The sequence below is a fragment of the Mercenaria mercenaria genome, chromosome 14 (assembly GCF_021730395.1).
Source record: "Mercenaria mercenaria strain notata chromosome 14, MADL_Memer_1, whole genome shotgun sequence".
In the NCBI taxonomy this organism is placed as follows: domain Eukaryota; kingdom Metazoa; phylum Mollusca; class Bivalvia; order Venerida; family Veneridae; genus Mercenaria; species Mercenaria mercenaria.
The window spans coordinates 33,918,868-33,936,700 of record NC_069374.1 but is presented as its reverse complement, the minus strand read 5'-3'; the positions used below and the strand labels follow the sequence as shown (position 1 = coordinate 33,936,700).

Below are 17,833 nucleotides of genomic sequence, written 5' to 3'. Positions count from 1 at the left end.
ACCTGGGTAGAAACTTTGAAAATCTTCTGGTCCAAAACCACAAGGCATAGAGCCTTAATATTTGGCCTGCGGTATCATCTAATGGTCCTCTATACAGATTGTTCAAAATATGCCTCTGGGATGAAAAGAGGCCCCGTCCCGGGGGTCCCACGTTTTACATATACTTATATAGGAAAAAAACTTAAACATTTTCTTGTCTGAAACCAAACGACCTAGGCCTTTGATATTTAGTATGTAGCATTGCCTTTTGGTTCCCTACCAAAATTATTCAAATTAAGCCCCTGGAGTGAAAAGAGGCCCGCTCTGGGGGTCTTAAGTTTTACATAGACTTACGTAGGAAAAAACATTTAAAAATCTTCTTGACTGAAAGTTCAAGGCCTAGGCTTTTGATATTTAGTATGTAGCATTGCCTAGTGGCTCTCTAACAAGATTGTTCAAGCTTTGCCTCTGGGGGGAAAAAGGCCCCGTCCAGAGGGTCATACCCAGTGGGCATTCGACGTCGTAACGACGTTGATACCACGTCGATTCGACGTTGTGTTTTGGTTGAAAATGACGTCGAAACAACGTCGAAACCCGACGTCGAAACAACGTCGACACCCGACGTCGATTCAACGTCGGGTTTCCAACGTGTAAACAACCTATTTTTCATAATGGTTTTCTTCTAGAAGCTATAATTAAGCGTCGATATCGAAGTTTTCTAAATCAGGACTTTTATGTGAAACTTCCTTTGATTCCAATTTCTCTAGTGATTACTTTGTTGGATTTAGAAAGTATAATTGTTGACTCGTTTCTCGTTGTTTACAACCGGAAATGAATATAGCACGTGGGTTTTTGGCGCGTTAAGTAAAAAAAGTTATTGTTTTTTTATATTTTTAAAGTTTCTGTGATTCATTTAAGTTTAATTCATGATAAAAATGAGTTTAAAAAATATCTAATTTAAAAAAGTACAATGTTTACTTCAGAAAAATCGTCTCCTAGCGGTGACTCATACTTTATCAAGGGAGGTAAACTAGTGAATGCAGTTCCTGGAGAAATTGCGATGCATCTTTTATCCATTTCCGATTAGTTTATTGATTAAGGAAATGACTAAATTTTATTGTAAAACATTAACCAGGTCCACTTGCAACAATTACAATTTCGACCAAAATTCAACGGCGATACAACGTCGAAATCTGACGTCGTACCGATGTCGCACTTTCGACATCGGGAAGACGTTGTATTTTGGTTGTCGACGTCGCGACCTAATAACAACTTAGAACCGACGTCGTTTCGACGTCGCATGCCCGCTGGGTATAGTAATCTTCAAGTAATGATTACATCTGACACATTATGATTTAACTTCTGGTGATGTTTATAACATATTCAGATTAGTCATTTCTACAATAGATGCAGCTGAGCTTTATTCCTGAATTGGTTCCGTTCCGTTCCGCAAAGTACCATTAGTTATATAGGTAATGGTATTTTGCGAAACGGAACGGAACAAGAAATATTTTACTTGATGTGATTTCAGCTTGCACCACAGACAACCAACTGACTAGTTTCATGCACTGATACTGCAGCAAATGCGTTTTGCAAGCATTGACACACATTCTCAGTTTCTAAATTTGTAGATAGTACATAGAATCCGAGTAACAAGTATACACTTACAATCTGTAAGTGAAAAGAATCATCTTGCTGTAATCTTCAAGTAATGATTACATCTGACACATTATGATTTAACTTCTGTTGATGTTTATAACATATTCAGACTAGTCAATTCTACATTAGATGCAGCTGAGCTTTATTCCTGACCTGGTTCCGTTCCGTTCCAAAAAGTACCATTAGCTGTATAGGTAATGGTATTTTGCGGAACGGAACGGAACAAGAAATATTTTACTTGATGTGATTTCAGCTTGCACCATAGACAACCAACTGACTAGTTTCATGCACTGCTTCTGCAGCAAATACGTTTTGCAAGCATTGGCACACATTCTCAGTTTCTAAATTTGTAGATAGTACATAGAATCTGAGTAAGAAGTATACACCTACAAACTGTAAGTGAAAAAAAAGAACTGTCCAGCTGTAATCTTCAAGTAATGTTTACATCTGACACATTATGATTTAACTTCTGTTGATGTTTATAACATATTTAGACTAGTCAGTTCTACATTAGATGCAGCTGAGCTTTATTCCTGACTTGGTTCCGTTCCGTTCTGCAAAGTACCATAAGCTATATAGGTAATGGTATTTTGCGGAACGGAACGGAAAAAGAAATATTTTACTTGATGTGATTTCAGCTTGTACCACAGACAACCAACATACTAGTTTCAAGCACTGCTTCTGCAACAAATACGTTTTGCAAGCATTTGCACCCATTCTCAATTTCTATTTTTTTTAGATAGTACATAGAATCCGAGTAACAAATATGCACCTACAATCTGTAAGTGAAAAGAAGAATTTTCTGTCTGTAATGTTCGAGTAATGATTACATCTGACACATTACGATTGAACTTCTGGTGATGTTTATAACATATTAAGATTAGTCAGTTCTACATTAGATGCAGCTGAGCTTTATTCCTGACTTGGTTCCGTTCCGTTCCGCAAAGTACCATTAGTTATATAGGTAATGGTATTTTGCGGAACGGAACGGAACAAGAAATATTTTACTTGATGTGATTTCAGCTTGTAACACAGACAACCAAATGACTAGTTTCAAGCACTGCTTCTGCAGCAAATACGTTTTGCAAGCATTGGCAACCATTTTCAGTTTCTAATTTTGTAGATAGTACATAGAATCAGAGTAACAAGTATACACCTACAATCTGTAAGTGAAAAGAAGATGATTCTCAAGTTACTGCATCATGTATGGAAATGATTTTCAATTTTCAGACCTCAACAACCTTGACCTTTGACCTACTGGCACTAAAAACAAGTTACTGGAATACTGTATGGCAATACATGGTCCCCGACAGATTAACGCCAGTCAGTGATCCCTACGATTTGATCGACAACAATTGTAAGACTGACTCACTGCTGTATACATTATACAGTCTTGTAACATTGCCAGATAGGGCTTAGAGGCCCAATCAAGGTTTTATTGCAAGATCAGGCTTAAATTAACGAGAATAAATTATTGTTTTAGTTAATAATTTGAAAACAATTTTACATCTTATGTCCTTGAAAATGTTACATGCAACATTACATTATGTTAGAAGCTAACATCAGTTAATTGCAATGAGCCAAGTTTTGCGCTAGAATTCGTTTTACTTTCACTTCACATGTAGATATCATGTGAATGAAACAAAGCCTTTTGAGCAAAAATGAATATTGTATTTTGATAAATAGTATGTGTTTCTAAAACGCAAACAGCTGAAAAAAATATATGGCTTTTAAAGAAAGTGAATAGTTTTAAGATATGTGACACATATTCGTAAAATTCTGAATTTCTTTTAATAAATTTAAGCCCACTCAGTAATTAATACGACAAGTAGACATAATTTTTAACATCATGACAAGTTCTTTATTATTTGTCTCTTAGTTTAAGACGTCAAGTTGAGTTCTTGTTTAACGTCATGACCACAACTTGTAGTCATAATTTTTTACGAGTTGCTGTGTTATATGTCGTCATGTCGTCCTACAGAATCTCGACTGAACCATATAAACATCTCACAAGGATAACGATATACGTTTCCATAAGAAACAGACAGTCTTAATCTCTGCTCAGTTATATATATATGACGATTTTTCTTTTTGAATGTTTTAAGAAAATACAAAAGTATTCTTAAGGCATTTCAGATACTGTTTTGCCTTTCCAAATAAAATGAAAGGGAGGAGTGAGTGAGTGAGTGAGTGAGTGAGTTGGGTTTTACGGCGAATCGACACAAAATGGAAACCACAGGTCGTCAAACACGACATAAACGAAAATGTTGCAGGCTTGGTTTGATTTAGGCTGTTCATGGACGGTAGTGGCTACCGTCCACGCCCTCTAGCCCCGGCAACATTCACACATGTTATAAGTACCAGAATACAATAGACGTATTCATACGGCGGTGCATATGGAACCCGCAATGATGTACAGAGTGCTATTCAAAGACAACTACCAGAAGATGCGGACTTAGTTTTACCCTTTTACATTGAATTTTACTTCTAACGGTATAAAACTTATAAAATAAAAACAAACTGCACTTGAAATTCGAAATAGTATCTCATTCTTTCAACTTATTTGAATATCAATGATGAAATCACTGAATTACCTTACTATTTTTCACTCCCTCGGGAAATTGTTACATTTTTGCACAGCACAGTAACCCGTTTTCTTGCCTATCAAATGGCAAAATCATCACATGACTGCATATTTTTTGTTAAACATTTACTATATAACATTTGGCAGCTTGTAATGTTCTCATCTTGTCATACCGGATCTATCCCAGTGCTGCCTATAAAACAGAAGCATCATCGTGTCGCAATGAAAAGGGAATTTTTAATAATTGTCACAGTTTGGGCACTGCTAGTTGCAAGTGTTAGTGGAGGCGAAGGTTGGTGGATTTGTTTATTCTAATTCATCGTTATTTTATACTCTTTTTTTTACTTTTATATTACTGATTACTAGTATATTATAAATCGCATATATTCCATTACTTTTCGATTCCTATTCATTTTTTTTTACAATTTTTCACTATTTCAACACATTTTTTTTCTCTACGACTGATCATCGCCTCCTGATTAAGGCCATTTTCAGTAAGTGCAAAATGACTTTCACTTTGTATTTGTTATACACAATTTAAAAAATATTCACTTATTTCTAACAAAATTAAAAACACTATAATTGAGCCGTGCCATGAGAAAATCAACATAGTGGGTTTGCGACCAGCAAGGATCCAGACCAGCCTGCGCATCCGCGCAGTCTGGTCAGGATCCATGCTGTTCGCTAACGGTTTCTCTAATTGCAATAGGCTTTGATAGCGAACAGCATGGATCCTGACCAGACTGCGCGGATGCGCAGGCTGGTCTGGATCCATGCTGGCCGCAAAGCCACTATGTTGGTTTTCTCATGGCACGGCTCATATGATTGACCGAGTATGAGGCAAGTTTTGTTGACATTTCGCTGTATCCGATTATTGTTTTCTCTTGAAGATTTTGCCCGTTTTTGATAAACACAAAAAGCTATGTAAACCATTCATCTTAAACAGAAAGTAAAACGTGACTGTGATTGAGGATTTGTCAGTATTTTATTGACGTATTGACGTTGTGTTAAATCCTGTTCACTTGGTGATTATCGAAAAAAAATATATATTCGTTAGAATCAAAAAAAAAAAAAAAAAAAAAAAAAAAAAAAAAAAAAAAAAAAAAAAAAAAAATCGTTAGAACAATAATAATAATAATAAAAAAACATGAATGAAATGAATGAGTATAGGCAATATCCAGTTTATGAAGTTTGCCTTTTTTCTGTTTTATTTAATGCTAATATTTTTACTAGCTCATTACTCCTTTCATTTTGTTCTACAACCGACCATCGCTTCATAAGTTAGTCCGTTTATAATCCAGACTCACTTTCACTTGTTTTTTTTTTGTAACAATAGAAAATTTAGTTTAATTTTAGTGTATACATCGATATCATTTCATAGAAATCAAATTGTGCTAGTAAAAAATAAGTACCCTCACCAAAAATAAATCAATTGATTTCAACTTTCATCCTTTGGAGGGCCATACTGACTTTATCTGACATTTTTTTTAACATAAAAAAACAACACCAGTCTCTTGTTCAATCTCATTTTGATGATATTCTTTTTTCAACTCTGTCAAAGATTTGAACACTCTATTTACAAAGCAGAATGTATTATTTGCATTATTGTTTTGATTACCTCCCTTTCCAACTCTGATGATGATATAAATTCAGTGTTTTTCTAACCATATAATCATGCGCATGCGCATTCTCTGTTTGAACAGCTGCTTTATCTGATTTAGAGATAAGAATAAAACAAATGGACATCTGTTATAGTTAGATACCATGCCAAAATGTTTTACTTTTTAAATAAGTCGACATAAATCCGGATTTCTTACTGAACATATTACTACCCAGCAAACACACGACGTCGCAAAGACGTCTTTTTAAAGTTGTTTTGGGGTCGCGACGTCGGTGACCAGAATCCGACGTTGTTCCAACGACTTTACACCGACCAAAGTCCGACGTCGCTATCCCGACGTTGTTCCAACGGCTTTACAGCGACCAAAATCCGACGTCGCTAATTCCGACGTTGTTCCAACGGCTTTACAGCGACCAAAATCCGACATCGCTATTCCGACGTTGTAAAAACGTTGGAACAACGTCATTAGATCTTCTGAAACTTTAAACTATTTCAAGCTGCAAAAATAATTTCATTGCGTGAATACTTTATTGCATATTTGTCGTTTAGCGCTATTCGTCATGTCGTGAGGTAAGTAACATTAACCATCTAACATTAACTCAAAAGAGTTCCGTCCCATGATTTCCGACATGTGTTCGAAATTGACCAGTCAAAACAGGTCTAGCTCACGTGCCTTTTTGCCCTCGTTCATGTTGTTGATCGGAGTTTTGAAAATTCGTGGAAGTATTTAAAAAGCGCCCTGTACAGATTATATGTCAAATCATGGCTTCTCCACCTGTAAGTATGTTGTTAGTTTTTACAGCAGTTATTTTTTGTCATGACGTTTTTAAAACTGTTGAAGTTATAGCTATAACTTATATTGTCATATATTTTCGCGGTAGGCCTATTACCGGAAATTTGTATGTTGACATTGTTGTGCTGCATGAGGATAAATTAATAATTATGCATTTTAGGCTAAAAATGGACTTACTTAAAATATCTTGCATGCGATGAAGATCAGACTGTCAACATTTTGCAGTCTTTTACTGTTTACAGTGCAAAAAATAGTTAGAACTTTCCATAAATTATAAAGGTTTTGACAAAGGGTTTTTAGTTTATAAATTCACGTATGCTTAGTGTCTAACAGTTACATGCCATTTGTATGTTGATATCTGTCACCAAACAGCATTACTTGTTGGAAGCGGCTAGGGGTGTGGTAGTCAAATTAATTTTATGCGGGTCATGATATAGGACTAGACTAGATGGTGTTTGTAAACAAATCCGTTGTAGTTTCTATTTTCAGAACTGATAAGACAGTGAGCGGCTAGACGTCCATGTTTTTTTTTTTTTTTAAAACAGTGATGTTTTTCTAACTGCATCAATATTCTTAAAACACAGATTCTATCAATATTTTTTTATCAATTCTGATCAAAATTCTATCAAGCCACCAAAAGTCTGTATATGAAAAAAGTCCCTGCCCATCCCCCCTTCTGCATAATAATGTGCAATGCATTCACACGCCATCCACCATACAACAAGAAAATTTAACAAAAGTGCCATCCATTATCTAAAGGCAACAGAAATATAGCCGGAACTATGCTTACTTGTCGCTGTCACCATATTGACTAACATAAAATCAACAGTTTTAACATTTTGTTTGTAGTCAAAGCCATTGCGTGATGTCACAAGTTTTAGAGATTTCCTGAAAGAAATCGTGCCAAATAAGTTTAGACATGTTGAGACAGCGACAGTCAAGTTATCACACTGTCCCGAAACATCCTGTTACGTTGTATTTGGACATCTCCATATAATATAATTTATTATACTTCACATTCGTTTGATGCCTGATGATTCTCTTCAGAAGTAACATAATAGTCCAACTAATTTGATGCGATCCTAGGAAATGTTGGGATAATTCTTTTCATATGGGCAGTATCCCCACTTGCGTCAAACACTCGAAAGACCAAAATAGTTGAAGCAATTTCCGATGAAATTTTCATCGCTGCCAACGCTTTACATGCTATAGGTTAAATGCCGATTATTTTCAAAAATCAGTCTTAAATTCAAAAACTTACATGTATTGAACGGGGATTCAATTTCTCAATGATTTATGCCAAAATTATCAAATAATATCCAAAATTACTTATTTTCTGGTGATTTAAATGTATGTATGTACTGTACACGATTAAAGTTTACCGTGTCTCTACATGCAAATATGCGAAAACGCAAAACCAATAACTTTACATGACTGTGTACTGTGATTTATATTCCATTATTTTGGTCCTTCAAAGTTTTGACGTTTAAATTGCCTGTCACAAATATAAAACAATCTGAACGGCGAATTATTTTGACTAGTAACATATATGCCTCGTGCAGAAAACCTAGGATCTGTTTTACAAAGACTTTGGTATGTCTGAGTTTAGTCAGGCATAAGTTTTCATTAACCTTTACCCTGCTAAGTTTGTAAAATGAACTGATCCATCGTTCAGTTTGGACAGTACCATCTGTTTTTCGAACAGATGTGCAGGCTGATCTTGGTCTGCACTGGTCGCAAAGGCAGAATCACTTGTTGCTAGTAGGCTAAAGGTTAACCGTAAACTAGTTGTGAAACTGATTCAAGGTTGTTTACATCTAAAATGCAAGACAGTAAATTCTCAAAATTTATTTTATGCATGGGTTTACTACTGTTGTGTGTGCTTAAAATGTAGATTATTACAAAGTAGCTCTAATTTGAAATTTTTTGCTGTTGACAGGTTTCCATGTTGTCTGCTGTTGGAAGAACATCTATGAGTGACTGTGAATAGAATCTTTATCTTCTGCTTATATACAACACTTATTCATGGGCCAGTGGCACAATTTCTAGCTGTACAAGGATATCATGGTGTTTGATAAGTAAGTAATATTTGAATAAAGTTTCCATAAATTTATTACCTGTTTTTTACTTCCTCTTGAATAAAATATGCGTGAACTTAACTGAAACTCATCTGAATCGTGTTTCACAAGCATTTTTGTGCATGTTTTAAATTTAGAAGAATACTTTATGAGAATGAAAAATAATAATTATGCAAGAGTTGTATTTGTCTTGTGTCAAGTTTTTGTTGAACCCACTTACGGTGAGCTCGATATAGTCGCCATCGATGTATGTGCTTGTGTCTGTCTGATTTTGTCCGGACCATAACTTATACATGCATGAACCAATCTTGTTTATATTTGGCATGAATGTTTACCTAAGTGAGAAGGTGTGCCATGCGTAAACCCCATGTTCCTGTCTCAAAGGTCAAGGTCACAGTTAAGAGGCCTACGGTCATACTGAAGTTTGTCCAGAGCAGTTCTTCTTCATGCATGGTGGGATTTTGATGTAACTTGGCATGAATGTTTACCATTATGAGACAGAGTGTCATGCGCAAGAACCAGGTCCCTAGGTCCAAGGTCCACTTGACAGCTGGCGGGCTCAACACTCTGCTCCTTTGCATACTTGTCTTATTGATTTAATTTTTAGTGATATAGATTCAAATTGTACCTTTTTTATTAACTTTTTATCACCAAATTCATTCTGTTTCACAGGTTGATGACAATGAAACTAATGACCATGTTAACATCAGAGGAAAAGCAAACTGGGAGAAGAAAGGACAACATTGTTTTCGATCTTGAAGGGTAAATATTTAAGAAATGATATTTGATCATACTTACGTGAGAATGGTGTTAGTAAGAATAGAAATTCTAGCATTTGAATGAACCAGTCCAATGTATTCAGGGCTCAAGAAATTTTGAAAACTCAGTATGTCCGAAATGAATTCACAACATCGGCGCTATCCCACCCACTTTATTACCGTATAAACTTTGTGATAAAGTAAAGAAATTAGTATGTCATGCATTAAAAATGATACACCGTCACCTTACCATACATTTAACTTTATACATAATTCTAATATGTGTGATCATCTTCTAGTTTTTAACAAAGCGTTGTAAGTTTACATGTGTGTTAAAATGTATATTTTCAGCCTGCGTAGACATAGGACCAGAAAGGGGAGCTAGGAGTGGGAGAAGTGCCTGTGACTGATATATGCACTATCAGATAGAAATCCAGTTCAAAAGGAAATCTGAAATAGTGAAATAGCAGAAATCATGACTTACATACTGTGTAATCTACTCTAAAACACAAACATTTGAATTTAAAATGTGTTAAATGCAAAACAGTTTTACTTACAAAATGAATCTTTCAGTAAATTCTAAATGCAGCTGAAAAGTGATATACATGAAATGTGTTAAAACAGTGCAAGTTAAGTTTGATTTTTTGTTGTATACAAAACTGAAGAACTTGTATCCAATTCATTTTCTGGATGCACAGTGTTATTGGAATTTTTTTCAGATAATTTAAAATTTTACAAGGTGAAGATATTTCAAATAGTATCTCGAGAAAAAAAGTTTGCACAATGAATTGTTTTTCAAAAATTTGCAGTTGTTTGTTCATTGTTTTGCCAGTCCATTACACTTAAACTTTACTTTATTTATTCTTAATATTTTTGTGAATGGATTAGATTACTCATTCACAAGGCAAAATCAAGAATTTGTTGGTTAAGGTTAATGTTGTCTCAAGCTAAGTGATGGGCAGACTTTATCCATTTGTAGTGATTTTGAGAATAATTAAAATAATTTGTCACATAAATCAATATTAAATGACCTGGCTGAAAGTTATATATGAAAAAAAAAGTATTTTGTTCAGATTGTTCTACATAGAACTTTTTTGCAAGATTTTTTATTAAAATCATTTTCGGAAACTGCATAAAAGATGCAACAATTGGACCTTTATAACTTTACTATTTGAACTGTAAGAATAGCTATCCTACTCGATACGGCATCAGCTTTGCGTCTCACCTTGGTTAAGTTTTTGGTACCAGTTTACATTTTGGCAAAACCTTCGGGGATAAAGGTTTGAAACTTTCAACACTTGTTATCATCACCATATCCAATTTTAGGCAAGGTCACATAACTCTATCAAGGACTTTTGCTGAATTAGGGTACCTTTTATTTCCTACTAGTTCATATTTTGTGTAAACTGTTTGACATATGACATTGAAACTTTTATCACTTGATTATTATTATACCATAGTCTGTTTCTGTAGGTAAGAGTACATAACTCTTACAAGTATTTTGGCTAAATTATGACTCTTTTTGGACTTGGAAAATGGTACAATTTCTTACCAGTCCATGTTTTGTGAAAACTGTTTGATGTGTGGCTTTGAAACTTTGAACACTTGTTTATTATATGATCGCCATTTGTAAGTAAGTGTTCATAACTCTGTCAACTATTTTGGCTGGATTATGGCCTTTTTGTACTTAGAAATTGGTTCAGTTTGCGTACAAGTACATGTTTGTCAAAACTGTTTGACATATGGCTTTGAAACTTTGAACACTTACTTACTTACTATCATGATTTCCATCTGCAGGCAAGAGCAGATAACTCTGTCAACGAGTTTGGATAAATTATGGTCTTTTTTGGAGTTGGAAATTGGTTCAGTCAAACTTACTGGAATGATTAAGCAAGATATTCCATTAAATAACAATAAATCTTGTGCAGAATGTAGTATACTAAATTTGAAATATTGCAGAAAATTTACATTCCTGTTGCATTTTTACCAATATCTAAATTTTATTCTCAACCGTTTTAGATCACATTTCTGTGTCAAATACACATTCTCTGCTAAACTTTTTGAAAGGAAGATGTTGAAAAATTTCACCCAAACTGTGGGTGAGTAACTTTAAGATTTTAGCTAGACTGTACAAACTATATGCAGAGCTATCCTACTTGTTTTCTGTCAGCATCTAAGAACAGATTTCACAGACCAAAGTGTGGTATCGAACCAGTATTTCTTGAATTATTTAAAGGAATTTTAGGCAGTTTCACTCATTTGTGGCTATTATTCAATGCTTTTTGTTCAAACATAAAGTAATTGTGTAGGGATAACGCATGTTTTTCGTGCTACAACATCTCCAGAATCCCGAGGGATTGGTTGGTACCCAAGCCAGGTACCAATGATTCCCGAGGGATTCTGTAGATGTTATAACACGAAAATAACATGCGCTAACGCTATTCTGGCATAAAACGCAAAACCAAGTAAATGAATATATTGTCCCTCAACGTCATTAAATTCCCATGAAATGCGCGGTAAAGTTTGTTTTATCACGTTCACGTCATTTCCTTTTGAATTATTCGCTTTGGGGCCGTAATACGTTTACGCTTTGCCACGGAACGCGCATAAATAAAAAGGTGTTACAACAGCATGTGAGCGCGAGAATCTCTGTTAATACACGTTTTCTCTCCTGTTAAGACTCCCCCGAAAAGTGACAATAACAGCAGTTTTATGCAAGATTTCAAGATAATGTTTCTTCACTTAGTATCAAGTTTTAAAATAGTTAAACATGCTGCTTCTATGACAGCTCTTGTTTTTATATGCTATGACACTTTATTACATTCAAGCAAAATGGTTGCCCATTTCCACAAGTGTTTATCGTTGTATTCATTGATGAAATATTTTGTTAAAAAGCTATTGAATAGTCGATTGACTGTTGCTGTCCCTGAACAGCTCTTTTTACAGATTACATGCATCAACAAAATTTATTTTTGATTGAATGGTATATGTACTTTTTAATAAAAACATTTCAGTTGAATCATATTTAGTATGTTTTCTTACTAGACCCAGTATGTTATGATACGTCTTGTGACTATTCTATTATTCAGTACACTTTTGTTTAAAACCATAGACTGTTGGGGTTTTTTTTGTGCTTTTAGACGAAACAACATTGAGAAAAGATGTCATTCAAATGTAAAAAATACATCTTTCCAAAGTTGTGAAAAATATGTCGTTCCAGCACTGCAGAAGACGTCAAAACACCTTTCACAATCAAAGAAAAAACTACGTCTTTCAAACGTTGTGAAAAAGACGTCTTTCCAAGGTGGCAAAAAAGACGTCAACGCACCTTTCATTATCAACCAAAAAACAACGTTTGTCCAACGTTGTGAAAAAGACGTCTTTCCAACGTTGTGGAAAAAGACGTCAACACACCTTTCATTATCAACCAAAAAACAACGTCTTTCCAACGTTGTGGACAAGACGTCTTTCCAACGTTGCAAAAAAGACGTCTTTCCAACGTTGTGACAAGACGTCAACGCACCTTTCATTATCAACCAAAAAACAACGTTGTTACAACGTCAGGAAAAGACGTCATAACAACGTTGTAACAACGTGGTGTGTTTGCTGGGTATGTTAATGTCAAAAGTTATACTTGAGAAAAAAAAATATTTTCCTAAAATTTCAATACCTGAAGTTTTAAGGATTTTGCATTGGAATATAAAATTAGAATATCCTGACAATTCAAAAGTTTTTTTTTTCATTACATTACTAACAAGGGCTTTTGTTCTTGAAGAAAACATAATAATTGCTGGGCAGAATTGTGGATTCAATCATCTAAATTGTCTTAATGCATGTCTATTCATCTAAAAATCTGGCTACTATTACATGCACCCTCGAGTGAATTGTCTTTTTACAAGAATAAGTTTTAAGCATTCAAGTTATTCATTCGAACAGAGTAAGAAGGTATCAAGTCAACTCATCCCCAAGTCAACTCGTCCCCGATTTGGTCATTTCGTTCCCCAAAATTGGTCATTTCGCCCCCCTCATGATAAAATTTGGTCAACTCGTCCCAGTTTTGGTCAATTCGGCCCCACCCCCTTTTAGTAATTTTGTCCCCATTGATATTTGAGGCATTTTAGTTATTTTTTATGATATCCGAAGTTGAACTTTGGAAATTGGTTTTTAAAATCAGTGTGAGTTTTTCAGGAGCTATATTAGAAATAGTTAACTTGAAATAATTACGTGGGATAAATTAATACAAGAAATAAACATTAAAAAGTCGTTGATTGAGCTGACTGTAAGGAGTTAATGGTATTTAATTGCATGAGATTTTGTTGACTTATTAAATGAAATGTGTTAATAATTGATTGAATGAAATGTGTTAATAATTGATTGGATTGAGAAAATTATTTATTAAAAAAAAAATTGAAATCGCCGTGGGGTACGAAATGACCAAATCGTTGATTTGAGTGTAAATGTATGAACAGTAATGAAAAAATGCTGAAATGTGTCATAAAAATAAATCTCCTTATAGCAAGGAACGAATAATCTTGAAATCATTTGACAGTTTTGGTATCAATGTATCAAAAATGTTTAAATTCTGTTGATTTACTTTCAGGTTGTTCTTCCTCATCCGACTCCTCCTCTAGCATGTGCGGTGGCGGTGGCGGTGGCGGTGGGGGGGGGGGTGGGGGTGTTCCTGTTCTTAAGATTCAGAAGAAACGTGCAGGTTATTTTCGTTTAATATATAATTGTCTGCAATATTTTGATACATGTTATCCGTTTTTAGAAACAAACAACTTTTGACAAAGTTGCCTAAATGTAGACATCTTTTTAAATGTCCGACTGTTCTAACAAGGTCCGAATTATGATGAAATATTTTAAATACTTTCCATCAGTAACAAATGTATTATATACTTTTTTATTCTACTTCTTTAAAGGAGCATACCTTTTTACGGCGGGGGGGAGGGGGGTGGGGGGAGTAGATACAGAGGACCTATATAATTAGCTAGATGAACCTAAAATAACACATAAATGAAATTTCACAGAAGAACTTGCATTGAGAAATGTCATTTTAGGCACGTAAACAGTAATATATTGACATTTTATAATAAATCGTTACTGGTATCCGCCCTTTAATTGTACAACAACAACAACAACAAGAAGTATATTGTACATTAGTAAGACCGATAATCGCTGAAACATGTTTCAGTAAGATCACTAAAGCGTTCCAATACATAACAATCGGTACCCTCGCTACGTTCGGTTGCGGTGCTGCAACACCAAATTGATAGAAAAAAGGGAATTGTGGGCGAACAATTAGGCCAAGCGATCCGGGATTGGCGTCATTCTATGTAAAATCATAAGCTCTCTGCAAATAAATCAATATCGGACGAACCAAATTATAGGGTTTGTGGGCAATTTTATGTTATAAAAATTGAATACGGAAAATACGTAATCGCACAAAAATTGCCGATTGCCATAACGGGTCGAATACCTTAACCTGAAACGTGCCGAATGCCATGACGGGTCGAATACCTTAACCTGAAACGTGCCGAATGCCATGACGGGTCGAATACCTTAACCTGAAACGTGCCGAATGCCATAACGGGTCGAATACCTTAACCTGAAACGTGCCGAATGCCATGACGGGTCGATTACCTTAACCTGAAACGTGCCGAATGTCATGACGGGTCGATTACCTTAACCTGAAACGTGCCGAATGTCATGACGGGTCGATTACCTTAAAACGAAACGTGCCGAATGCCATGACGGGTCGATTACCTTAACCTGAAACGTGCCGAATGCCATAACGGGTCGAATACCTTAACCCGAAACGTGCCGAATGCCATTACGGGTCGATTACCTTAACCCGAAACGTGCCGAATGCCATTACGGGTCGATTACCTTAACCTGAAACGTGCCGAATGCCATTACGGGTCGATTACCTTAACCTGAAACGTGCCGAATGCCATGACGGGTCGAATACCTTAACCTGAAACGTGCCGAATGCCATGACGGGTCGATTACCTTAAAACGAAACGTGCCGAATGCCATGACGGGTCGATTACCTTAACCTGAAACGTGCCGAATGCCATGACGGGTCGATTACCTTAACACGAAACGTGCCGAATGCCATGACGTGTCGATTACCTTAACCCGAAACGTGCCGAATGCCATGACGGGTCGATTACCTTAACCTGAAACGTGCCGAATGCCATGACGGGTCGATTACCTTAACACGAAACGTGCCGAATGCCATTACGGGTCGATTACCTTAACCTGAAACGTGCCGAATGCCATGACGGGTCGATTACCTTAACCTGAAACGTGCCGAATGCCATGACGGGTCGATTACCTTAACCTGAAACGTGCCGAATGCCATGACGGGTCGATTACCTTAACACGAAACGTGCCGAATGCCATGACGGGTCGATTACCTTAACACGAAACGTGCCGAATGCCATGACGGGTCGATTACCTTAACCTGAAACGTGCCGAATGCCATGACGGGTCGATTACCTTAACACGAAACGTGCCGAATGCCATGACGGGTCGATTACCTTAACACGAAACGTGCCGAATGCCATGACGGGTCGATTACCTTAACACGAAACGTGCCGAATGCCATGACGGGTCGATTACCTTAACACGAAACGTGCCGAATGCCATGACGGGTCGATTACCTTAACCCGAAACGTGCCGAATGCCATGACGGGTCGATTACCTTAACCCGAAACGTGCCGAATGCCATGACGGGTCGATTACCTTAAAACGAAACGTGCCGAATGCCATGACGGGTCGATTACCTTAACCTGAAACGTGCCGAATGCCATGACGGGTCGATTACCTTAACACGAAACGTGCCGAATGCCATGACGGGTCGATTACCTTAACCTGAAACGTGCCGAATGCCATGACGGGTCGATTTCCTTAACCTGAAACGTGCCGACTGCCATGATAGGTTCATTACATTAACACGAAACGCGCCGATTTTACTATTCCGTATGAATTTATACAGATCACGGTGCAAACTAAAGTTATTTTTTTGTTATATATAAAAGTAGGTTTCTAGAACTATACAATACTTGTTGGATTTCCACTTTTTCTATTCCCTCTGGCTATCTGTATTTCACCTGTCATATACGGGATTTTGTAGCTTAACATGACAGAATGTAAATTCGCCCAGTTGCTATGCTAGAATTTATGGCATTTTTGTCTGCAGATACCTAACAATTCTATTAACTTTGAAGATATATACTTAGCTAATATATCCTTAGTTAGATTAAGTTGGTAACTAAGTACAGGTTATTTATTTTCTGTTGAAACTGTCTCATCATAAGGTGGTTGTCGTGGATTTGTGTGTAAGAATACCATTTATTTTTGATTTTGCTGTTTTGTTTGTTCAAAAATAAGCCATTTCATACATAAACTCATATTAAATACGTTTTTAAAATACACAAAGGTTCTACTTTGTGTTTACAAATTCTAAAAGATGATCCTTTAGAAGCATATAACGCTGCCAAGAAAATAATATCGTTTTGATTTTGCATGTTAATGAGATGTAATGATGTAATGGAATTTGCACCCCACTACCCCCCCCCCCCCCCCCCACCCACACACACACACCGCTTCAACGGTCTTAAATGCAACAAATGTCCAGTTTTAAATTGTTTTCATAATTCATTATTTTAGTTACTTCCTCTATATTACAGCAATTGATCCAGATTGATAACTATAATACTTATCATTTCACATACGTAAGGATGATCATGTTTATATTTTATGTCTAATATAGTTGCCAAGACTGATGACGCTGAGATTGGAAAGGCAGCACCGCTGAGATAAGAAAGAGAAATGCGAGCTCTCCTTGTTGCAACACTGAGAAACATCACATCAGAGTTCAGCTACTTGAATTTTATATATCAACGATTGAACCAAACTTTTTCGGAATATTCATATTGACAAGTTGACCTCGAAATCTTTATATTCTATTTGAATGATCCGCATAAATGACATCAAAATGCTTCTTTAAATTTATGTTTTAATTATTAAAAACTTAAATTCTATAATTTGCACAATATTTAAAGTAATAAAACGAGAGCATTGCAAAAAAGTTGTTTTTGTATCTCTTATAAACTGCCTTTTGTCCCAAGATTTTGTAGTCAAAAGTCCAGTTTAAATTGTCTACTGGTTTCCCAGTAGTTTCCGGACCGAAATCGCTATGTTTTGCCAGTAACTTTCAAACAAAAAATAGTAGAAACACAAAATTTTCACAGAAGAAAGCTAGGTTCTTCATAAACGCCATGCATAATTCGTATTACACTTGCGTTCATTAACACAAATGTAGGTGAGGCCTCAAAAGGGGCAATTAATTCC

General features: G+C 35.9%; 1 protein-coding gene and 1 long non-coding RNA gene across 2 annotated transcripts; both read left to right on the top strand.

The window, feature by feature from the left end:
* Positions 1-4,365: 4,365 nt before the first annotated feature.
* Positions 4,366-17,564, top strand: LOC123526552 (transcription factor Maf-like). The gene is made up of 3 exons (XM_053523247.1): positions 4,366-4,514; positions 14,073-14,183; positions 17,253-17,564. The coding sequence occupies exons 1-3, from the start codon at positions 4,376-4,378 to the stop codon at positions 17,300-17,302; spliced, it is 300 nt and encodes a 99-aa protein (XP_053379222.1). The 5' UTR covers positions 4,366-4,375; the 3' UTR covers positions 17,303-17,564.
* On the top strand, positions 6,498-12,491 carry LOC128548441 (uncharacterized). The gene is made up of 4 exons (XR_008367043.1): positions 6,498-6,620; positions 8,576-8,714; positions 9,387-9,476; positions 9,824-12,491. It is a non-coding gene; the product is annotated as an uncharacterized LOC128548441 (long non-coding RNA).
* Positions 17,565-17,833: the final 269 nt, after the last annotated feature.

What these genes read in the sequence shown, in the direction of transcription:
- LOC123526552 (XM_053523247.1), top strand. Translation starts at nt 4,376, where the DNA reads ATGTTCTCATCTTGTCATACCGGATCTATCCCAGTGCTGCCTATAAAA. An exon ending in AAGTGTTAGTGGAGGCGAAG is followed by an intron (nt 4,515 to 14,072) that starts GTTGGTGGATTT and finishes ATTTACTTTCAG; the next exon opens with GTTGTTCTTCCTCATCCGAC. An exon ending in GATTCAGAAGAAACGTGCAG is followed by an intron (nt 14,184 to 17,252) that starts GTTATTTTCGTT and finishes TGTCTAATATAG; the next exon opens with TTGCCAAGACTGATGACGCT.